General features: G+C 35.2%; 3 protein-coding genes across 12 annotated transcripts; all 3 read right to left on the bottom strand.

The window, feature by feature from the left end:
* Positions 1 to 2,218: 2,218 nt before the first annotated feature.
* LOC112295079 (uncharacterized) lies at positions 2,219 to 5,857 on the bottom strand. 3 transcript variants are annotated; one of them, XM_024546243.3, is made up of 9 exons: positions 5,392 to 5,857; positions 4,960 to 5,190; positions 4,547 to 4,788; positions 4,250 to 4,341; positions 3,970 to 4,012; positions 3,617 to 3,673; positions 3,278 to 3,377; positions 2,930 to 3,027; positions 2,219 to 2,640 (listed from the first exon to the last, which is right to left on the bottom strand). In XM_024546243.3, exons 3-9 carry the CDS (start codon positions 4,784 to 4,786, stop codon positions 2,518 to 2,520), a joined length of 753 nt encoding a protein of 250 aa, XP_024402011.1. In that variant the 5' UTR covers positions 4,787 to 4,788; positions 4,960 to 5,190; positions 5,392 to 5,857; the 3' UTR covers positions 2,219 to 2,517. The 3 variants fall into 3 exon arrangements, with proteins under 3 accessions (XP_024402011.1, XP_090104519.1, XP_090104520.1); XM_090248393.1 differs by having other exon boundaries at positions 2,219 to 2,637; XM_090248394.1 differs by having other exon boundaries at positions 3,957 to 4,012; positions 4,314 to 4,341.
* Positions 5,858 to 6,007: 150 nt separating this feature from the next.
* Positions 6,008 to 8,709, bottom strand: LOC112295097 (uncharacterized). 7 transcript variants are annotated; one of them, XR_002973541.3, is made up of 6 exons: positions 8,144 to 8,433; positions 7,873 to 8,034; positions 7,381 to 7,506; positions 7,071 to 7,145; positions 6,628 to 6,680; positions 6,008 to 6,414 (listed from the first exon to the last, which is right to left on the bottom strand). XR_002973541.3 is itself a non-coding variant. In XM_024546280.3 (5 exons), exons 1-5 carry the CDS (start codon positions 8,357 to 8,359, stop codon positions 6,282 to 6,284), a joined length of 690 nt encoding a protein of 229 aa, XP_024402048.3. In that variant the 5' UTR covers positions 8,360 to 8,399; the 3' UTR covers positions 6,008 to 6,281. The 7 variants fall into 7 exon arrangements, 6 of the variants coding, with proteins under 6 accessions (XP_024402048.3, XP_024402057.3, XP_090104521.1 ...); XM_024546280.3 differs by lacking the exon at positions 7,071 to 7,145 and having other exon boundaries at positions 8,144 to 8,399; XM_024546289.3 differs by lacking the exon at positions 7,071 to 7,145 and having other exon boundaries at positions 8,002 to 8,034; positions 8,144 to 8,398.
* A 3,256-nt stretch (positions 8,710 to 11,965) lies between these two features.
* On the bottom strand, positions 11,966 to 15,872 carry LOC112279054 (uncharacterized). Of its 2 annotated transcripts, none has more exons than XM_024513120.3 (6): positions 14,770 to 15,872; positions 14,064 to 14,215; positions 13,540 to 13,788; positions 13,181 to 13,381; positions 12,833 to 12,889; positions 11,966 to 12,738 (listed from the first exon to the last, which is right to left on the bottom strand). In XM_024513120.3, exons 1-6 carry the CDS (start codon positions 15,395 to 15,397, stop codon positions 12,472 to 12,474), a joined length of 1,554 nt encoding a protein of 517 aa, XP_024368888.1. In that variant the 5' UTR covers positions 15,398 to 15,872; the 3' UTR covers positions 11,966 to 12,471. The 2 variants fall into 2 exon arrangements, 1 of the variants encoding a protein (XP_024368888.1); XR_002968870.3 differs by having other exon boundaries at positions 12,203 to 12,738; positions 13,052 to 13,381; positions 14,770 to 15,870.
* Between the last annotated feature and the right edge of the window lie 9,197 nt (positions 15,873 to 25,069).

Below are 25,069 nucleotides of genomic sequence, written 5' to 3'. Positions count from 1 at the left end.
TTTTTTTTTTTTTGTTAGTTAGTTAGTTTGTTTGGTTTGTTTTATTTCGATTTGTTTTTTGCTGCAATCCCCTGAATTGAAAGTTGACTTGAGGCGTCCGTAGCATTTAAAATGGGCTGTGAGTTTCTTCACTGTGATCTGTAATATTTAATTTTAGTGAGATGAGATGTAGTTCTTCAATGTTACTTTTCTAGCGCTGAACCACCGATGGTGCTGGAAATATGTAGACAATTTTCCAGTTTCCTGGTGTTTCTTTCAGACAATTTTTAGTGTCTTGGAACGGAATCTTTCAATTCCTACAATCTTAAGAGCAATCTGTATACAACATTTAGTCCATACTCGAAAACATTCTATTATTCACTCCTGTCCAAATATGCAGTTTGTTTGTATTTTGTACAGTCATACAGTATCAAGTAATGATCAAACCGAGTACAAACATTGGAATTTTTTCGGTCAAGTATTGTGATGCTGCACATTGTTTATCCAATTGTATTCAATTCCGGATCTCTTCCGTGTTCAGAAAACTCTGAAACAATTTACTGTTATTTGGGATCAGGTAATGTACCCATAAACAAATTAACTTTTTGGATATATTTTCTTGTATAATTTGGCAAAACAAAACATTTTATTTTGATGGAAAACTAATCAATGGTTAGTGGGAGTCTATCAGATTAGTCTTTGGATAAAAGAGCAAATTTTTTAAAATTATGTATGATCAATTTATATTTGCCCATGTTCATAATTATTTTTTCTTATTTTGTTTTGTTTTCAAGCACACTGAATCTTATATTTTTTGGTATTTTAGACATTCAACAATTCATAAGTTTAGGTACCTTTTAGAAACTTTAAGAATCTTGAATGTTTTCTTAGATATTATTATTAATTGTTGTAGTTACGTAAAAATTCATGCACTTTCTTTAGTTTTTATTTTTTTTTAAGTTCCAAAACTTTGCACAGACTATTTTCGTTCTAGTAAAACTTTTAACAAGATGATTTGATGAATATCTAACTACTAGCAAAGTTTGCTTAAAACAATAATTTATGTTCACCTACAAAACAAATATTGATTAGAACACAAAACAAATATTGATTAGAATAGAAATAAAAATCAACAGTTATTTTTTTCAATAGGATATTTTTAGATAAAAAAGAAGTTCAATTGAATTTCATTAAATCGATTTTTTATGTGCTATCGAAAGAAGTGTGTGTACTTTAGTTATATGAATCTGATGTTGATATAAAAAACATGCAAATCATCATCAAGAATTATAATTCAAACTTGAAGAAATTTTTTCATTATGTTTTTAACTATTGTGGTTATTTTTTCATTATGTTTTTAATTAATTTTGTATAATTCATGTATCTAAATAATTTAAATTCATTGAATATTAAACATATATTTAAGTAATCAAAGCATATATGATTTAACCTAAAGCAAAAAAAACCAAGTAATTTTAGCAATATACTACAAAATCAATCAAAATTAAACAATTATGATTAATAGACTTGTAAGCTATAAGGAAATTAGGTTCTAAGTTAAATTGATAAAATAATAATAAATCTTAAATCTTATTCTTGTTGGATGTTTATAAAATTTAGAATATTTTTAATCTTGTGAGGCAATATTTTGATGAAAGTTTAATATTGCTTGCTAATTATTAATCTTGATAAAACGAAATTTGTAGAAAATATTAGAATAGGTAAAAATAAGGAATTTGAGGTTGAAAAAATCTTGAGTATAGGCCATTCTAAAATAAATTATGAGACTTGTTACATTAGTGCAAATGGGATATTAATAAGTGTTTTACAAATACAAACAAAATTTTATAAGGAATAGTAACCACTTCCTACTTTACATGCTTATTGTTTATAAAATATGATAAGAAAAATATAAAGATAGATACACATGAATTGATTCTAGTGATCACAACCAACAAACAAATGAGTGTTTTTGGATAGTAATGATCCAAAACTCTATGGTTTTAACTTGTCACAAGGTCATTTCCTATGTTAAAATGCATCTTTCTCAAACACAAGTACAATCAAAGAATTGTGCAAAGCCAAAATATCTAAATACAACCCCACAATCCACATCACCTCACAATCATCCCACAACCACATCATCAATGTCACATTTAGTCTCACATTAAAATCCCAAAAAAACAGTGCTAAACGCCTGTACTTTAAGAGTAGAAAAGCAGCTCAAATTTGACATAAATTCCGAAATAAGATTTGTTTGAGATAGCTGGTGAAAATCGTTGCAAAATATTGTTCACTGAATCAGTGGTTACCTCAGGCCATCAAATAGATGTAGTGTGCTGTTCAGAGAGTACACCCTGCTACCGCATGTTCACTTGCAATGAAGGAAATAAGGAGATACGTACTGATCCGCAATCACTTATTGTAAAGTGGAAAGGACTGGAATTGTGTATGGCAGACTGAATTTGCAACAGATTTCAACATTTCATGAAGTTAAAAAAATTGGAGGCCCGTTGCTAAAGAAATTTACTCAATTTACTAAACTGTCATTCTTGTGTCCAAAATGAAGGGAGATCCTGCAGGAGCAGCCAACCCAAGCTGTCGCATGATCCGTAGCCTTCTCAACCTTCGCTCTGGTTTTCGTGGTACCCTCTCCTCCTGCTTTACAAAAGTGAAAGCCCCTTCTATAAGCACTAGAACACATTGTTTGGCTCACAAGCGCCCCATAATTTTGAGGCTCATGACCATGTCATGCTAGGGTAATCTGGTGAGGAAATGACTGAAAAGGTCAGCCAGTGCGCTAAAAATAAATTACGGATGTACCATATCGTCTAACCTGCCATAAAATACACAAGATGTACGCAAGCAACTTCAATGACAGTGCTCAGTTCAATATATAATTCCGACTTTGCTCAACAGGTTGTCTATGCAAAAGGCCAGCTATTTGTACCTCGTAAAGAACCTTAGGTTTCCGCTTTCGCGCTGCTCGTCTTTGCTCCGTACCTTCATCTTCAGGGGTCTGCTGACCGGTGCCATTTGCTTGAACTCCTGCACATGAATTGTTAATTTTTATCTCATAATGGTAATCTGAGATTTTAGGCACCAGTCATCCTTAAGTACAGCGTGATTCCTAGCACACGCAAATTCACCGAATCAAATAGCGACTTGAGCATTCATTGTGCAAAAAGCGAAATTAAGTTACTAAAACATATTTTCTTTAAATAAACAAATGCAAGAATTTGCATATTAGAAACAAATATACAGGACTAAAAATAATTAATAGCTCATGTATGCGTACCATTACTATGTGGCATCGTGGGTGTTTTGGGCTCCTCTTCTATGACAACATCAACTGCGAAGGATTTTGGAAGCTTTCCACTTCTGCGAAACTCCAAGGCCTGCACGTAAATCACAGATTACCTTGGGTTTGTATGTCAAGAGCTTCTGAGCCCAGTATACCAGATCCTATGATATAACCTTCTGGAATTCTTCCCATGATTTTGTGAACTGATGTTATACTTCTAAGTTTCGTGATTTCCTGATTTCAGAATAGGAATGACTAAATAAAGAGTTTGTTGAGCAAGCGCATGTTCTCAGAGTTTGGGGTAAAGTAAATCACGAATATCCAAACACTGACCTCTTCAATTCCCTTCTGCAGTGCTTTCTTTTTTATTTTACTCCTTTCTTGTAGCTTCTGCAAAAATACAAAATATTTTTCTGAAGGTTAGGGCAATTTCGGCCAACCATGCTACATGACTATGAGCGAACAGAAGTACCAGCTAGAGGTACGGACCAAGATAAAACACTACAAAGAGGTTAAAAAAATCATGCGAGAGATTAAGTGGTAATTCTTGCATAGGCAAGGCTTCTGATCCAACTAGCTAAACAGAGCCTTACTAAGCGAAAACTGACGAAGTTACACCAAAAATGACAGAAAAATATAATAAGCTAAAAGAAAGATGAATCGAACACGATACTTTGTGAACATACCACATCAAACTCTGATAAACCCACTTTCGGATCCACCCAACCACTGCATTTGCCATCAGAACCCAAACCGTAAATGAAACACTTTGACTGATATTCACAGCAGAGAAATATGGTTGATGTGAATACAGAAAAGAACGTTCCACATCATATCAGACTTCTGACTTTAAAATTATCATGCACCAGCACAAAGACTTGCGTTTCAGACTGTTCCAAAATTCAACGATCGGAACCTAAATCGCAAAGATGTAAATGATTTACAATATGGGGTGAGAACACAAACTAGTCGTAAGTGCCGAAGAAGCGCACTAAAACATCTGCATTGATTCGCTTATTACCACCAGTACCTGGAATAACAGCCTTCTCGTTGATGATCTATTCCATCCAATCACAATCATGTGAACATGATGAAATACGTTGACAACGCCACTCTTGTGTGAGAACCCATGAATGTGACTAAGACAAAGTCCTCATCGCAAAAAGCAATGCGTGAAAATGTCAGGGTTTGGTTTCTACAAGCTAGTTGCATCTTTATTCGTCGCCAATGAAAAATTAAGAACGACTATGCAGGGACTCAGACCTCAGCAGGCCACCAAGGGAACCTCGCGAACTTTGCCCACACAAGCTGCCCGTGCACAAACCGTGGAGGGCCCTCTCCCACAGCCATTGAAGTCCCTTCGTCAGCACCGCGGTCAGCTCCTTCATCTACAACAGGAATTTGAGGATCTACTGGTGTACGAGCGTTTGAGGCAGCAGCACCTACAAGCCCTACGCTGTGGGATTCTTCGCTGTGGGTTTCTTCACTGCGGGTCGCGACCATCACTGCACAACATCGAAGACATTTGGAAAAGGAAGTAAACTTCTACACACATGTAACGTCAACGGAGCACGGATACTGTTGAGTAGTCTTAAAAAGAAAAAATAGAAGGAAAAAGAGTGATAGCCAAAAAAAAAAAAAAAAAAAAAAAAAGAAAAAGAAAAAGAAAGAAATACCTGAATCACTTGCTATCTCATCCACCTCTTGGACAACACCGTTCCCAATCGACCCCTCGTTCAGTGACTGGGCATCTTCTTTCCATGAGCTTCCGATATGAAATTGGCCATATTCTTCCAACGAGCCCTCGCTTTGTGACACAGCCTCTTCTTTCACTAATGAATGATCCTCAAAATCACTACTCCCTGAGTCTAATTCCTTCTCCCTCGCACTCTGATACTCATCATTACCTGTGCAGCAAACAATGTTAAGACACAATAAATCTTAGTTTTTGTTAACTGCCACAGTCATGCTTACAAAATTATAGCATTTCAATATCCATATATTAGTGTACTTGTCGAGGTCAAAACACAAAAACGCACGCTTTTAGACATTCGTTATGCTTGTTTCGGATCAGACGCCCAATTTTATCATAATCGATGGGTTCATACCTAGTGCTGTGAAAGTAAAGAGCCGCCAGTTCGAAGATCAAACTTCCACTTCATAGCCAAAACATCCGATGCCTTCAGAGATTGTGATTGATCTCCAATTCAGGATTGTAAGTATAGTTTCTTCAACACAATGGGATTGATTTGACAAATCATAAGTGCTGGAGGCGCTCCTTCAAGAGCAGAAAATGAGATTACTCAATCCTTCAAGCCTTTAATCTTCTGTCACCTGTCAGATGATTGAACCATTCCACATGCTAATGATGCGTGAGTATCTACAGATTAACTACACACAGTTTCCCACGAAAATTAATCTGAATGCCACCCTAAGAATTTAGCTGAATGCCATATAATGTGAAGCGCCATAACATGACAAAATCTAATTGGAAGGTTTCTAGATGAAACGAGCTGGCTTGGTTGTCGGGCCTTGCCATGCTCACGAAGAAAGATTAAAGGATCAAAGGCTTTCTACTAGCGAGAGGACGATTATTTGCAGGATTTGACGGATAGTGACAATGTAGGAGGTGCGTAAAAGCTGAAGAACCCTCTAAGGAAACGCGATGAATAAAGAAATTCCATAATCACTTTCTAACAAATTCACAAGAAATAGAAGACAGTCTGAAAAATAATTAAAGCCGCATTAACGTTTGCAATATTAAATCCGCATCAGTAAGTGAGATTTTCTCGCAGGAAATATTCCTACAATACGAACTTCGAAATACGCAAAATCTCAGACTAATCCAACCAACCAAACTACATATCAGAAATTCTCAAGCAGATTGAAGTATACATAGATCTCCAGGAATCAGAGCACGACTATGGATTGCAAAATGCCTCGAAGATCTATCACGTGATTTTCGTAGCTGTCCGTATCATAAGTTGGTTCTACAATCTCAGGGGTTCAAACGTTCTCTATCAACACTTCGCGCTTTCTTCCCCTCCCATCCCCTCGCGGCGCCATTACTGTTTTTGATCTTGTGAACGTAATCAGCAAACCACCAAAAATGTTGGCAAGGTGATTTAAACCTATAAATCCATAAGATCACTCGTTAGCAACTTGAGACAAGAAGTCGAGGCAAATAAGCAAAAATTGAATAAAAAGGAAATCGTTCCAGAGAAAGAGAGCCCTACAGCATATAATTTCTTACAGATCGTTGTTAGACCACAGTAACTTGGCTATTATTCAATGATTACATCTGTCTACTGAAATGAGAGATAGGGTAAGCATATATTGTGTACCAGAGATAGACATGTAACGCATCTAGCCAAGGACAATGGACCATAGTTCCCTCCTATATTACAAGATACAATAATTATACAATATTAGTCACGGACTGTTCCTAATGCAGAATTCCAACCCCTGAGTAGAACGATTTCAGAAGTGTAACAACAAACTACAATGTAAGAAGGCACTGTAGTTGAGGTGGGAGTAGCAGACAAAGGATAAAATGAGACACAAGCCTTCCACTACCAGTAGACAAGGGATGGGGACCGAAGATGCACTCGCACTCAACCCAATTTATACGGCCTTGCAACAAAGCATCTCCCGCAAAATATAACAGGAAGTCGAGAAGCTCAAGGATCCCATAGGACTTTGAAGGCTTTGAGAGAGAGAGAGAGTTGATCAGCAACAGAGAATGAGCGCGTGGAAGTAATAAATAAATAAAAATCATCAGCATTACCGCAGGCGCTGACGACTTCGCACAGAGACACACAGGACCGTTGCATACACGATTGCTTCCGAATCAAAACCCGTGCTGAGAAAGACATTAATCAAGTATCGTTAACACATGAACAATCGCTGCCTTCCCGACTACAAGAACCTAGTCTGCTCCTGAAACCTACGCTTACCAACAAATTGCGAACAAGGGCACGTTGGGAACAGCAAACACAAAAGTTCAGAATCAAGAAGGCGAAAAACACAACAAGCGGAACACCACATAGAAACACCGCACACGTGCATTTTCAATGTAAAAACACAATCAAACTCACCTGAAGCGGCTCCCAACCAGGGAAAATAGAGCCAAAACATGCCGATTCGCATCGAAAGAAAATTTCACCCACAAATTTGCAAGAGGCGACAGCAGCAGATCGATGGCTGCACCTGTAGTTGAAATGCTGCGTCCATCGATACCCCACCACCTCCACATTTAGCACTCCACAAAAACCATGGGAACAGTGTAAGGACCACAGTCTGAAACTCAAAAATTCAAAACCAACCATCAACCACAAACAAAACCAAAGCAAACCTCAGCCACAACTACAACCACGCACTACAAACCATCCCATACCTACACCATACCCCGCACATTAAGAGCCATCCACGAGAAGGACTCCGCAAACAAAACAAATAAACAAACAAACAAACAGATACCCTCAAGAGACTCAAAAATCCTAAACCTCAAAAAAAAGCCCCCCAAAAAACAGTTACAGCTCTCTTTCCCTCAACCCACAATTCAAATATCCCAGACACAACGAACTCACGCGATCGCAGGCATGACCACCAATTAGCTCGTAACCCAAACAAACAAAAAGTCCCCAGCTCACGCATCGATAGCAAGAATCCGCCGAAGCGTGAATTGCTTTGTTTGCCAAGTTGGCTTTCACTTGGACCTGGAACGGTGCTGGGCTGCTACCACCCGCAAACTGGTGCATTCATTCATTCATTTATTCAGGTGCATGAAAGAAAACGGAACAAACTGGGTGGTGCGAGTGCGGGACGGGGATGGAAAATTGGCGTGCGGAGGAGCTGCACCTGGGAATTGGCTGCACCCAATGCCTCCATCGCCATGAAGCAACAACAACAACAGATTTCAAAGGGGCACAGAGGGTGAGAGGGAGAGCCACCACGACGATGACGAAGACGACGACGACGACGAAGGCCTGAAACAGAGTTCTTGAAAAGTAGAGCTGAACAAGCAGTAGATCCCCAGTTCACATTTGCCCTGTTCTTATTGGTGCAGAAAACCATTCAAATGCAAAGGAAATACATACTACATGTTACTTTAAAATATATACTACGTAATACTTTGATGTGGATTCTTTTTTTGTGAATTTTAGCTTGTGAGAACCATCCAATTTTAGTTATACAATGATAATAATCATTATTATTTATATGTGTGAATAAATAAATTTGTGATTTTGCGAAACGGAAAAGATTCGCAGCCTGTTCCACGTCAATAGTCATCCATTTATTGTGAATCTTTGATCGGACACAGTCAAGTCTAGCTGTAGAAATGCAACAAATCTCAAACACAGGACTAAGCAACAATTTTGCCAATTCTTGTATGTCAACAATTCCTACGATGTGCCTCTATGGAGAAAGCTGAAATACTTAGAATTCGTGACCTCGAAATAACAACACGCAGGAGTTCAATGAGCATCATGTATACACAACTGCCAAAAACTATAAATAATGATATAAGCTTCTATGTTACGTTTGTTTTTACATGCGTATTGACGCCCATATGATAATGAGAAGACGAAGTGTTACCAGGGCCTTTCCAGACTGAGAGTTACACTGGCAGTCGGAAAAAATGAAGGATTTCGAGAAAGAAAAGGAAAGCGTTCAATCCCTCCTGGAAAGTAATGAATCAATAAGTTCGAGAAACTAAATCTTTTAGAAATTCCAGAGGCACCTGTGCTGGCTCTGCGAAGGTGGTCGACCTAGCAGTACATTAATCCTAATGTTCCAAACACCAACCCTTCACGCACCAGCGCTATAGCCAGTTTGAAACGCATGTTTATTCATCTCACACAAACTTCACAGCTCCAAGATCCAATGACTGCTATCGGCCATGTCAACACCCATCAAGCCGAAGAATGAATAGCGACAACTTCGCTCATATACAGCTTCTCCTGGACTTGGGAGACAGCCAGTCGAGAGCATCTGCATTCGAAGATGACCTGCGCCCCATGAACTCTCTACCTCTAGAACTGTGAAAGCAGCTGACACGGTCTAGAATGTGGTCACGCAATGACGACGCAGGACCAAGCATGATCGAAGAAGAGCACTCTCGCCTTTTCAACCCTCTTGAAAACCGAATTCTCAAGCCCTGAGGAGATGAACCACTCTCAGGATGACTCATACACGAGTACAACATTCACGAGTTGAAATTGGGTACAACTAATCGAAGACACACTCCACCAACTCTGTCAGCAGCAATAAGTTGGCTTTGTGGATTGATTGGTTGGATTTAACATAATTTTCTGTGCTTTATACATCGTCTGTTCTCTAGTTTCTTGTACTTAATCCTGACGTTCTCAATTTTGTATTCTGTTCTATGCTGCAGGTTGTACATTTTCGAACATCACGTGACATCGTACGGAGGCACGTCGCTATCGCAGTAGCCAAGACAGTGGAGGTTCAGGATCTCTCACTGGACGAGCTCCGCAAAAAACAACTCCGTTATCGAGGAAAATAAGTTCACTTGCGTGGGTCAAATGGTTCCACACGAGCTAACCCGGTCGCCAAGACCATGAAATTATGGACGGGTAAACTAGGAATAAAATGCTGTTACATGAAATTGGATTTGTAACAATGATGTGCAAGTTTACTGCACCTCTGAACAGATTCAAGAGAGCTCTCCTGTGGTTACAGGAATAACAGTTTTGCACAATCCTATGACGGAGTCTATTACTATTCGAGGAGTACACTATCCATATGACTTATGCTTACGTTTATGTCACGCACTATCTGATGAAGACAGTGCAGTGAAAGATATAGCCATTTCAACTGCTTGAGTACGAATTCAAGTATTGTGATGCATATGTAGTCTCAATCCCCACATCCTAAATTGAACGCAAGTCTGCCATTCTGATATGTATGCATCAGCTTTATCGACAATGAAACTGTTCATGTTTATACTGAATCATAAAAACTGAATTCAGAAGCAAATCACATAATAGAGTACAAGCAGTTACATCAGAGGCCGTCAATGTCAGTTAATTCTCATGAGAACACCAAAACTAATAAGCTTAACTCGTGACTTCAATCCCCTCTTGAATAGACTTGGACTCAGGCTTTGCAAGTTAGCATACCATGCAGCGTAATCCTCAGCCCAAGTTCATGCCATGCATCACATTTGCACAAGAAATGCACCAAAAATGAATCCCAAACGCTTTTTTGTTTCCACAAATCACATTCAGGATGTGCATTCCACAGGGATTATTGATTAATCAACAGTGACTGCAACCCAATGTAACAGAGCACGCGCCATCAAACGAATCTTCACAAAATCTACATCCTTGTGTCTCAGCTCAGCGAATTGTGTCAGATAATAACTGATCACTTGCTAATTTGTAGTCACAGGATTGCAGAACACTCCCTTGCCCGGGACATCTTCGTAAAACCAATGGCCCATTCAAGAGTGATTCACAACTAATCCTGTTCAAGTGAGTGCTACAACCTCATACTTATCAGATGTTCTTCTAGATGAATATAATAAATATATTTGTACCTAGTATGAAGGATTGAGTCAGTACAACTGCAACATTTCTCTTCTACACCCCTTGCACAATCATTCAAAGTCATTGCTTCCATTTGTGTACATAATCCTTTGGTAGCCAAACATGTTCTCAAGATTTTTGCCTTTCAAAGTTAACTAGCCATTGATAAGTTATTCTTGAATCAATTTTTTTTAGCAAATCTCTCAATTCCCAAAGATTCACTTGTTTGATTGGAATACCTTCTTTTTCTAACACATTTGACAACACATTTGGAATAATATAAGAAACACCTTTAAATAGAGACTTCTCTAAATTAAGCATCATATAGCCAAGACTTGCCACCCTATATGCACTCATTTTCAATAGTATGGTGATCTCTAATCCTTAAACCACATATAGACAAGCCCTATGCAAAGTTTTATATTCTAAATATAAAGCAACACCTTTTGTTCTTCAATCATATGTATCCTTTCCTTGTGTTTACACATTACAAGCAATTGTACCATTTTCAATTCTAGTATCAAACTACTAATCAACCATTTTCAATTCTAGTATCAAACTACTAATCAACCATTTTCTCATTCCTTCATCCTTAGTTGTGACATATACATATGAAGGCACTTGATTGAGGTATTCCTTGTATATTCTAAGATCTGCATAGAGACTTTAGTCAATTGCACTACATTATCAATATAATCATCAATATTTTTATTGCATATTATATGGTTAATATATTCTACTAGAATTCCTATGTTGTAATTTTATTGTAAAGATCACTAGATCCTTTCCAAACAAAAAGTGAGATGCCAAGAAGGAATAAATATAAAAAGTAATAAACATATGCAATAAAATTTTATTCTTACATATATATAATATACAATAAAGTTTATACATATTAAAATTTTTAACCTTTATATATAATTCATTTAACAATAACAATAGAAATAATTAAAAAATAAGTAATAAAACAAATAATGATTACCTTTCTTCAAATTTTCTTTTACAAAAAGAATCTACTCAAATAATATGAATAACCTTCAAGTATATATATATATATATATATATAGTAAAATAGGATACTGTTTATCCATGTTTGTACGTATACACCTGAAATTACGTTTTGGCAGAATAGACAATAAAACATAAAGTTTTGCCAAACTAGAACAATAATAAGTTACAATCTAATAAGGGATCATTGTTTTAGTAATCACCAAGGTAACACAATCTAATCTCCTACATTTTAACACACCTTCGACGTAAAAAGTTGTTCTACCTTTGCCTTGACATTAATAAAATTCGTGATCTTTCTACCCCATGTTTTGTTGAATTGTCTGTTAACGCTCCATTCAGATAACCAATAAACTCGTAAATACAATATTCCGACTCCATTCGGAATTCAAAATCTATTTTTGAAGTAATGGTAAACACGATTATGATTTTTAAAATCGTTCTCCTAGGTCTGGTCGAAGTAATAAGAGTGCCCAGGCATAAAAGTGTGAAACATTCGTCACATCTACTCCTAGGAAATCATTGAGGTCACTGCTTTCAAGAATTATTTTGAATTCTCTAGTGACCAAAACTTCCAGAGTGAAATGTAGGTTCAGGTGTGGTGTATGGACATCGGTGAAACATTGGCTAATATTCCCCTTTGAGTAATTTAACGTCGCCACTACTTCGAAGCGCCATTTGGGGGCTCCAGTTGATCAGTGGACATGGGCCATCAGGTGCTGTTTGTGCACGACCTCCTTTAGCGCATCGAGGACATCTCTTGCCGTGAGTGACCAATAGACAGTGTAAGTCGTACTTGACCTCGTCAGGAACTCTGCTGTTCATGTGAAGGTATGTTTTCTCCCTGTCTGCGCTGGCAGGAACCCAACCCAACATCTTGGACAATCTGAATACCTGTGATCAAGCAAAATGAAAGTCATGCTATTGGACTGTGTTGAATACATTCCCTAACGGAGAATCATTGACAAGCAATCAAGTGGGTGCTTACATGAGTATCCACAGGAAATTCGTTCTGCTCCAAATGGAACATCAACACACAGGCTACCTGCAACATCACTCAACTCTTGTCAGCAGAAATGGTTGGAAGATGATTGACTCCATCGTTGACTGTACATTGATTCCAATGTCATACTGTTGCAACAGCATCTTCATATTTGGGTTTTCAATGAACACACAAAACTGTTGACGACAACCCTTAAAAACGCACCACGCACTGAACTGAAGCATCCTGATAGCTCCTGTGCCGTTTGATAATTAGATGCCTGAGCTCAAACAATCCAAGGAGTGCATCTAACTAATGCATAGGGCAGGCACACTGTAGGATTGTTGCTCTGACCGTCTTAGGCCCGACGCCCTTGAAACGAGAAAGTTCTGCTTTGATCTGATCAACGTTCATGCTTCGGACGTACTCCAGGCAAATCGAACCGCGCTCTGTGAATATAGTGTCCAATATGTTGATTATTCGTTTTGCTTTGGTCTCCGCTAAACCTCCACATCGGATTGCATCCTCAACCTTTTTTGGATCTGCTGCGTGAACCTGATACGCAACGCTTGCATTCATCCCCGTTAATACAGTTCTTACACGTGCCATTTCGTGTACACATCCAGTTTTTGTTCATCATGTAGTGAAAAACCTCAATGCTGACGCAAAGAAAAATCAATGACATGAAAGGCTCTTTCCAGAGAGGAGCGCACCTCTTCCCAAGTTGGAAATGCTTGCTTCAGAGAAGCAAATGCTTTTCTAGAATTGTTATCAGTAGTGTTCTGGGATAAGATTGTCCCCACCAAGGAATCTAGCACTGTGCGCCGCACTGATGGGCATCCTGTCAAAGTTCTGTCCTCATGTTCATCCTCTCTTTTTTGTTCCTCCACCTCAGAAACTACAAGTGCTCCGGCTGTATCTGCAGCTGTGACCTCTTCAGAATGATATTCCAAGGCAAGAACCTGCACGTGAATCTCATCGGTATTCATCAGATAACTGTCGGAATACATTCAAAGAATATAAAAGAAGACAACTTGAACTTTACTACGCTGACAAACCATAAATGAGTCAGCATTGGTTCTTGGTCACAGTAACACAAAGCGGATATGAAAATTCCTTCGTTTCTTCGATAAGGTTCTGACTGAACACATGCTATCAAAGCACAATCCCATAAAAATCCCACTTTTCCACCCTGTTTAATAGTGTCAACGAAACATTTGAATTTACAAGCACTGACCTGCAGTGGATCGATCGTCGGACACGATTTACCGCGCGCATATGAACCTGTCCCGTGAAGCTGACTCAAGCGGTTCCTCACCTCGTAACACTCCTCAGGGTAAGGTCTAGCGAAATCCGGATAAGGACTACCTGATGTCACTGCCAGTTCCACTGCTCCCACATGCAAAAATGATTGGGCCATGACAAGAACGTAAGACTAGGGCGTCAACCGCAAGGCCTAGATTCGTTTAAGGATCGGACATGCAGTCGGAACGAGTGTGTTATCATTAATTTCATACAAAACATCTCGACGCTTGAATTCCATGGATGAAGATTCAGGCGATAAAACACTGTTGCTGCAAACCCTCGAGAGCATTAGAAATATGTGGACCAACAACTCATATGTATCCATTGACCTATACACTACAACGCTCCATTTGTAATCTTAACTAAACTTCGAAAGACGTAGTGGAAGTCGAATAACAAGTGATTCTCGGGACCTTCGAATAAGTTACGTTCGAAGTCCAAAGCTAATGCCTCCAAGACCCTCGCACGAACTCTTAATTGTTTCCTAACAATTACTAATAATTTACTGGGCTTCATGGGTCTGAGGTAGGTGGTGGGAAGAAGGGCTCTGCCTCCGTGTAATTGGCTTTTATGGACACAGTTTCTCTGATAAATGCAATATCATTCTGATTGAAAGGTTGGGCAATGAATCAGCTTACCTGCTTGACCACTGAGATTAGATGATGGCACTATTGCCAACGAAGTGATCTCTTTGCTTGTTTCAACTTTGTCGGCAGAGCAAGTTTCTTCTTTCGCCGTCACCAAAGTAGCTGCATCTGAGCTATCCCTCTTCATTTCCTTATTGTTACCCGGACAGACATTTGACCCATCCAATGGTGTTCCCTCAGTTTTGAGCTTCTTCTTTCTTGCTCTTGAAACATAAATCTTTATATCGTCCGTCGCTTCCACATCTTCACTTTTCACCTTCCTAGTTTGTCGTAGACCCGGCAAATGTGGTGGCTCAGGTCCAATGTTTTTGTCTACTTGACATACTTCCTGCTTAACCACTTTGAATGAACCCGTAATCTTATCCAATTTCCTAGGTGGAGCCTGATCAACAAACTTTGTGCGGGATACTGTCTCCTTTTTACGGCCAATTTTACAATTTCTCAAAGAACTAGACGATAAGGAATCTTTCACCCCTTGAGCACGTGCTTCCTGGAGCGATACGCAGGGTTCCACCTTCACAGTCGTCGGGAGCAACAATTTCTTCGAGACATCACATGGAGCGGCAAGCTTTTGAGACACAAGTGGAGCTAACCGAGAACTCCGACGACACGCGGCCATTTCACATATATGCAATGTGATATCTCTCACACTTGAATCTTTCTACCACCACTCTCACCCCTTTCTCTCCCTTCCGATAATAAAACCTTCACACACTCACGCACTCTTCACCATCTCACTTACGAAATGCAATGCACCGGCACCATCTAAAATCCACCACATGTTCAACCACGACACACCTGCCACCGCTTCTAAACACCCGTCCCAAAGGATCCGAAAGCGAAGTTGAGCTAAACAGAGAAAAGGAGCGATTAGCAAATGAGCAGCCAACCCTAACGAAGCGCTAAACAAAGGTCGAAAGAAGAGAAGGATCGCGTTCAAAAGACTTAAATTCGAGAACGGGAATCGTTCGGGAGATTGTTAGAGGAGAAGAGTGGCGGCGGTTCTGCAATAGTAACGAAACGAATAGCGGAACTGCGGCCACGGAAGACACCAGCTCCGTGGCCACAGTTGTGGACGCCATCGCCACAGCCCGAGGACATTTACCTGCACTCAGTCGCGTGGCAAGCGCTGAAGGCATCGCCGCCTCCGCCACTTCCATCCTCCCTTGGACAGAATCGACGAATGGTTCCTCCCTCCGATACTTTCATCTTCTCATCGACAGAAACGATGTATGATTTCTGCCTCAGAGACTTTCATCCTCACTGACAGACTCTATGAATTTTTAGTGTGTTCAATGTCACATATTTTGATGAGGTGATAGTTGTTGGTTTTGGTTTTAGTTTTGGTTATATGTTGAAGATATTTACATTGTTCCTTGATTGGTTTGAACTTCCATTGGAAGGTGATGATTTTGACCAATGCTTGAATAGTCATAATATATGTTTGATGGATTATTTGTATCAACAAGATGTGCAAATCTAACCCCCAGCATATTTCTTCCAGCTTAGTTGTTATAGTCTTTTGAAGAAGATTTTAAATAAATGATCTTATTGGATCTTCTATAATAGTATATATATATATATATATATATATATATATACAATGAAATTCTTTATAATTAAAAAATATTATTCCATTCTTAATCCACCATTGATTTACTTGATATAACTTTCCATAGATAGAAGGTGTGATGTTATTCCTTTGCTTTCAATAATAGTATGTATAAATAATATATACAATGAAATTCTTAATCCACCATTGATTTACTAGATATAACTTTTTGTAGATAGAAGATGTGATGTTATTCTTTTGATTTCAAAGAAAACTAAGATATAATTTTCTTAAATGATAACATGGCTTATAATGTTAAAATTAGTTTATTTATTTATTTTTATATTAAGTCGAAGTAGAAATTGTAAAAAAAATTGGATTGTGTGTTTTACTTTTTTATAATTTGTATACTACAATTTGGAGGTTTGAATTTTTGATTCATGGTATTTAGGCTCTATAATTGAATTTTGGTTATAATGAAGTAAAATATTTATTTACTAATGGCATTCATAGTATTTATCATCTCATTTTTTAATATATTATTTTTTTATCTTACATCATTTTAAAATTCTTCTAATTTAATCTCATTGAAGGTCTTATTTAGAATTTAATCATGTAAAGTTTATATAGCTAAAGGCATTAAATTTTTAATTAACAATAGAAAGGTAGAAGATTGTGAGTAGCTTAAAGCTAGATGTTAATAGAATTTAATAGGCTAATATTATAAATATATATAAAAAATTGATTCTTTTATTTCTCTAAATATATAAATTTTTTATTTATTAAATTTTTAATCAATACTTTATACTTTGAAAGCAACTTAAATGACTCTTTCTAAATCCTTAGATTTCTAACTTGATATATCTTAAATTATAGAAGGCATGACAAAACCTTGGATAAAGTATTGCTTTATAGTATTTATATTTAAAAGATTACCAACTTATTGGTTGCATACTATACAAAATCACCTCACATAAGATATAATATATTTAAAGAACCTTATCTAATATTTTTCAAAGCTAAAAAAACTTATTGTAGCTAATTAAGAGTTTAAATTTTACAAAAAAAGATTGCTAGTAGTTGTTTTGATACAACAAATGATCCTTAAATATAGATTTATAGAATTCATATATAAAATCTATTGAAATTATTTGAAACTATATCAAGTAATATCTATGGTTGGTCACTAAACTAATGATTAATACTTCTATAAATAATTTTATATGAGCTATTCGATCTTCATTGATAAATCTATTAAATCTTAAGAGATTTGATATTAATGATTTTTATAATTTCAAAAGTAATATAATAGATAGTCCTTTAGGTAACATCTCCAAATCAATTTAGTGTCACGGATATATGCATGTAAGCCAATAATTAATTATATAAATAAGTAGAAATAAATAGAAGTAGATAAAAATAAATTAATTCTATAATATCTTCTATGAAAGCTTCCTAGAAGCTTCATAAATACTACTTTGACTTTATAGATATCTTTAATTGACTTTGTGGATTAGAAACGTTGTCAACAAGTTGGCCATGTGCCATACATGTTGTTAGCTTGAAGACCAAGCTAATTATGTGGCCTACACATAAAAAAACTTGCCTTGTAAGTCAAGGCATGTGTCCTACAAAGTCAACACATATTGGAGGTCCTATAGAACATTTCTATGTAGCCCCTAGTTAGATAGTATATATAGAGACAAGAATGAAGCCCTCTTCACTTTTGTCAATTCTTTTCTTGTTTCTAGTCTAGTTTCAAGAGTCTAAAGTTTTCTTGTCATTTGGCAATAAGCCTTTTCAGTTTTTTTTTAATATACATACTTCCTTATTTCTATTTTATCATTTTTTCTTTGACACGAATTTCATTGATTTATGAATCATCTTTTAGTTCATATCGTGAATAGATTAATAAGAGTATACTTCGAGTATCATAGCTTTGTCTTGTCTTGATTAAGAGTGGATTATCCTTTTCTCATGATAAGACATAAGTATATTAGAAGTTGTAGATTATCCTCTTCTAAACTGATATTATTTTTAGTATTTTCTTTATCATGAAGTCCTTTCTTTTATTTGTCTTGAATGGTATTTGATATTTTTTTGAGTATTATTATGATAGAGCTTGTTGAAATGAAGAATGCAATGGCACAAATACAAAAGCAATTGAGAGAGTTGATGCTTGCGATGCATTAACTTAGTTTACCACCATAAGGATCAACAAGAATGGCAAGAAGTGAGGATATAGAGATGATTAGAGCTGCTTCAATATCTACACCAAATCATATCCATTTATCCATGGTGGAACATCCTTCAAGTGTTAGAGAACCAAGAATTGCCCTATCCGAGAAGTTTGATGGTATAAGATTCAAATTTTGAAGATTTATCAATAAAGTACAATTTGTGATTGAACTTCAACCTCAAAGCAATCCAACTATAGGATCACAAGTTAGATTCATTGGCACACTTCTTTCAAGTTCAGCACTATCGTGGTTTTGATCTTTTCTTGAATGATAAGATTCAATATTAAATAATTTGGAAGCATTTTTGGTGGAATTTTGGTCCATGTATGAAAAACATGATGGAACTCATATTACAACCAACAAGATCCATATTTTACAACAAGGCAATCAATCCATAAGATTATATATTTCACAGTTTTGATAACTTGCAACTGATATCAAATGGAATGATGCTACACTTATTAGTCAATTTCTCTATGGATTACAATATGAAGTAAAAAAATTGATGCTCAACTTATTCAATCCTCAAACATTGAGTCAAGCAATTGACTTTGCTGTGAAATACGACAATCGACTTTTTGAATTTCAATCTGAGAGTAGTATAAATGGACCTCAACGTTCCTACAATTCAATGGCAATACCAACATCTCTTCAACACATACATTTAGAAATAAAAGATATAAAAATTGATGCGGTACATTTTAAACCTCTTATCGAGCAAAAAAAGACTTATTATTGTCAAAAAAGATTGTGCTTATATTGTAGAGAATCTAAACACACTACTCAACATTATCCAAAGAAATGAAAAAATCACAAAATGAGGAGCACATCTATCAAAGAAGACAATGTGTCAAAAAATGAATTTGTCCAAAAACAATAGGGACCGAGTGGCTGAAATCTTATACAACTTTTAATGAAGGTCCTATCTTCTCCTCAAAACCCTCTTCTTATTTTATAGTAGATGTGCGTTTTGGACCTAATAATTATAAAGCATCTCCCTTGATAGATTCAAGAGCCTTAGCTTGTTTCTTAGATATAGAATTTGTCAAAAGTCATAAAATACTATTAGTACAAAAAACCAAACCTATTCATGTAGAAGTCATAGATAGTCATCCATTGTCTTCTACAAATGTTACTCATGAAATACTTCCTATAGATGTAGCAATAAATAGTCATAGTAGTTATATAATCTTTAATAAAATTAGATCTCCCTGTAATCTAGTCATTTTAGGTTTATCATTGTTAGAAAAGTATAATCCTTGCATAGATTAGATTTTTCATATCCTTGACTTCTCTAAAAGCATAATTAAGAGTAAAATTAATCCAATAGAAAGTTATAAGTCTACTCCAATTAAACCTATGTTTATAGGTGCAAGAGCTTTCTTGTATGTTGTAAAAGAAGGATCATCTTGTATTATTTACGCAACACCTATTTCTAATAATGTGAAGACTTTAAGTGGCATTTCCAGCTAATATCAAGAATTTTAAGATATATTTGAGAAAAAGAATGCAGATACTCTTCCAAAATATTGTTCCTATGATTACTCAATTGACCTTCAACAAGGAGCACAACTACCATTTGGACCAATTTATAGTTTATTACAAAATGAATTATCTGAACTCAAGGAATATATTGAAGAGAATCTTCCTAAGAATTTCATACCCCATTCCAAATCACCAGTAAGAGCTTCAATCTTATTTGTAAAGAAGAAAAATGAATCATTACGGATGTGTGTTGATTATCAAGGATTCAAGAAGATCACCATCAAGAATAGATATCCTCTATCTTTGATATTCAAAATTTTTGATCAACTGAATCAAGCTAAGATCTATACAAAAATAGATCTATAGAGAGCATACAATCTAGTATGTATTAAAGAAAGAGATGAATGGAAGATTATATTTTGAACTAAGTATGGAAATTTTGAATACAACGTCATACTTTTAAGACTTACAAATATACCAACAACTTTTTAACATCTAATGAATGATATTTTTCAAGAGATTTTAGACAATTTTGTCATTTTTTATGTGGATGATATTTTGATCTACTCTAAGAACACAGAAGAATATGAACTTCATGTTCATTATGTATTACAAAAATTAAGAGATATAGGACTCTATGCCAAGATAAAAAAGTGTATATTTCATGCTACTCAAGTGGACTTCTTAGGATACATCATTTCAAATGATGGACTTATGATGAATCGTAAGAAAGTTCAAACAATTATGGATTGAAAGATTCTAAAAATGATAAGAAATGTCTAATGCTTTTTGAGCTTTGCCAACTATTATTGGATCTTTATCAAAGACTCCTCTCAAATTGTAGCTCCACTTATACATTTGACTTACAAAGATAAACTTGAGTGGAATAAAGAAGCTGAATAATCTTTTGAAACTTTGAAGTTTGCCTTTATTTCTGCACCAATTTTGAAATATGTCAACTTTTCCTAGGCATTTTTTATGTGAACAGATGTATTAGACTTTGCTTTGGGCAGTGTATTATCACAAATAGGAGCAGATGATAAACTTCACCCAGTAGCTTTTCATTCCAATTTTTTTCAATAGTCAAGATTAACTATGAAATCCATAACAAAGAACTTCTTGGAATCGTGGATTCATTTCAAGAATGGCATCATCACATAGAAGGCGCTTCTAATCTAGTCACTATATATACAAATTACAAGAATCTTAAATACTTCATATTAACACATATTTTGAATCATCGTCAAGTCCATTGGAGCATATCTTTATCAAGATTTGATTTCAAGATTATATATCAACTCAAAAAACAATAAAGTTTATCAGACGCCATTTTTAAACATTTTTATCTTGCACCAAAAGAAGGAGATGTATTTTTTGATCAACAAAGAATAATTTTTTTGAAGCCAGAGTATTTTCATCTTCGAGTAATGAAATCAACATTGACTGTTGATTCAACCCTTGTGAAACAAATCCAATCAAGTATGTCTTCTGATCCTCTTGTTCACAATATTAAGAATCTTTCTTCTAAGTCTCAAGATATTTCTAAGTTTGATTTTAAAAACAACTTACTCTATTTTGAAGGTCAATTATATATTCAAAAAAGAAAAGCACAACTATGTATTCTTCAAGTACATCACGACTTTTTAGCAACAAGACTTTTTGGATATTAGAAGACTTTTGAGCTTATATCCAAAGATTTTTGGTGGTCACAAATGTGGAAGGATGTGAAAGAATTTGTTAAGTCATGTGATGTTTGTTTAAGATCAAAAACTCATTGTCATCGACCTTGTAGACTTCTTCAACCATTACTTATTCTAGAACAAGCATGGTCTTCTATTTCTATGGATTTCATCATGAATCTTCCAATCTCAAGTTTTTATGACTCTGTATTCATGGTAGTAGATTATTTTATCAAGATGGCACATTTTGTACTATGTACAAAATTTATCACAAGTGAAGAAACAGCTAAGCTCTTTCTTGTTAACATCTTTTGCTAACATGGATTATCCATGATATTATATCAGGTAAGAGAACTCAATTTGTATCAAGATTTTGGCATATTCTTTTCAAGATTCTAAAAGTCAATATAAAACTAATTTTGGTATTCCATCCTCAAACTGATGGATAAACGGAGCATGTTAATTAAGACTTGGAACAGTATTCAAGATGTACCATCAACTACCAACAAGATGATTGGACAATTCTTTTGCCATTGATAGAGTTTGCTTATAATAATATAGTACATTCTTCTACAAAACAAACATCTTTTTTTGCCAATTATGGTTATCATCTATGACTTGATACTTTTGACTTTTCAAAAGTTTATAATCTTGTGGCGAAAGATTTGACAAATCATTTATCAAAGCTACATGCAACAATGAAGGTACAATTAAAAGAAGCTCAAGAACAATAAAAGATCAATACAGATGTCTATTAAAAGGAACAACCACAATTCCACACAGGTAATAAGATATGGCAACTTCATCACAATATCAAGACTACTCATCTTTATGACAAATTAGACTATCATAGACTTGGATCATTTCCTATTTCTACACAAATCAATCCAGTTGCGTATTATTTATACCTACTAGAGTCAATGAAAATCCATCCAATATTCTACATGACTCTTCTTGAACTATACAAGACAATGGACATACCAAGAAGAAGACAAGCTCCACTTCCTCTTATAGAAGTGGATAATAATGAAGAGTTCGATATAGAAGAAGTCCTAGATTCAAGGTGGCAGCAAAATAAATTGGAATATCTTATCCATTGGCATTGATATTAATAAATATACATAAGAATTAATAAAAAATCTTATAAATACAGCAAAGGCTATGGAGGCTTTTCATTGATATCTATCAAAATCAAGATGAAAACCTTTTGTATAAAAGAAATAAGATCTAGGTAAGATAACATTATATTTTTAATCCTTATTTGTAGCTTCTTTGTAGTTGTGACGTTAAAGAGATGGAGAATCAACAACCAACAGATTTGATTAAAAAGCCTTTGTTTGCTGACCTGTCGGACAAGACATTACAATTGTCACAACCTTCAAGATGATGCAATCGAGATAAAGATCCTCAAGAACAACATATTTTTCCTCAAATAGATTGTGAGATATAACGGGTTTGGTATCACGACCTTCAAAGACACTCCCAATGTTTGATAATTTTATTAGAGGTAAGAATAATTCCTGATGGTATTCGGGGTGTTTTATTTGAAGAAAGTTATGAAAGCCACAATAATAATCAAATAATAGGGTGGTCTTTCTGCCCTGGTATGAGACACTATCGCTAGTTGAGAGGCCCTATCAACTATTTTTGAAAAGAATAAAGATCTGAGTATATGACAAATATAATTCGTTACATCATAGATTTCCTCAACATATGATGATTTCTTTTTGTAGAACTCATCCCTAAAAAGGGAAGTGATGTCATGAACATATACATAAAAGCCAATAATTACCTGTATAAATAGATAGAAGTAAGTAAAACTAAGATAATTCTATAATATTTTCTATAGAAGCTTCATAGACATTATTTTGACTTTATAGGTGTATTTATTTGAATTTTTGGATTAGAAAAATTGTGAACAAGTTGGCCATGTACCACATATATTGTTAGCTTGAAGACCAAGCTAATTATGTGGCCCACACATAAAAAAAACTTGCCTTGTAAGTCAAGGCATGTATCCTACAAAATCAACACATATTGGAGGTCCTATAGAACATCACCATGTAGCCCCTAGTTATATAGTATACATAGAGACAAGAGTGAAGCTCTCTTTACTCTTGTTAAATCCTTTCTTACTTTTAATTTAGTTTCAAGAATCTTAAATTTTCTTGTCATTTGGCAATAATCCTTTTCAATTTTTTTTAATACACATACTTCCTTATTTCTATTTTGTCACTCTTTCTTTGATACGGATTTCATTGGTTTATGCATCATCTTTAAGTTCATGTCCTTAACATTTAGATATCTATTAAAATATTTTTGTGACTTTTATTTGCTATATTAATCTTTGGAATAAGAAAAGATGAGGAATTTATTTGAAGTTTTGAAAGATGAATTCTATCATATTCGATTTAAATAAAAACTTGTGATATATTATCACAAACTTCTTCTAATAAGTATATTTTTAATTCTATTTTTATTTATAATATATATCTAAATTACAAAAAAAAATTATTATGAAAAACTATTTTATATTTAAGTCTAAATAGCATATACTAAAGTATATAATTTTAAAGTTAATTACTAAAGACAAAAGACTTATAGGATGGTTGAAAATAAATTTATAAATAAACTTTTAATACTTTAATTTTTTATTTTATAATTTTTTTTTCTTACTTGATTGTAAAGCAACATTATAGCTAAGAAATTAAAGAAGATACACAAATAAGTGAGATATGTATCAAAGAGAGATGAAAAAGTAAAAATAAAAAAATATGTATATTTAAGAAAAAACTAAAATGGCTATTGCTAAAGACTAAAAATCTACTGATTCTTGAAACTAGACTGGGAACAAAAAAGGAGTTTATAAGAGTGAGGAAAATCTTATTTATGCCTCTATATCTATTTTCTAACTAGAAATTACATACAAATGTTTAATAGGATCTTTAACACGTATCCAACTAGCATAATACATGTCTAACTTAGAAGAATTTTTTTTCATATGTATGCCACATAATTAGCTTCTATCACAAGCTACAAACACGTGCAATATGTGACTAGCTTATTGGCCAAGTTTCTAACCTATTAATCAGCTACAAACACATAAAATCAAAGTTGTATCTATAGAGCTTCTAAGAAACTTCTTTATAAGATATTATCAAATTCATCTACTTTGTTCAACTTCTACCTATTCATATTATCTGGGTAATTATTGGTATAAATATGTATGTCTATAACAAGCACGTAATTTAATTATATTTAATCATGTATAATAAGTCCTTATATCTCTTTCAATGGAATCATTGTTGTTTATTGTCTCCACAAAAATACCCTCA

Source organism: Physcomitrium patens, chromosome 2 (assembly GCF_059467195.1).
Source record: "Physcomitrium patens ecotype Gransden chromosome 2, ASM5946719v1, whole genome shotgun sequence".
In the NCBI taxonomy this organism is placed as follows: domain Eukaryota; kingdom Viridiplantae; phylum Streptophyta; class Bryopsida; order Funariales; family Funariaceae; genus Physcomitrium; species Physcomitrium patens.
Note: the sequence above shows the minus strand (reverse complement) of the source record. Positions and strands in the feature narration are given on the sequence as shown.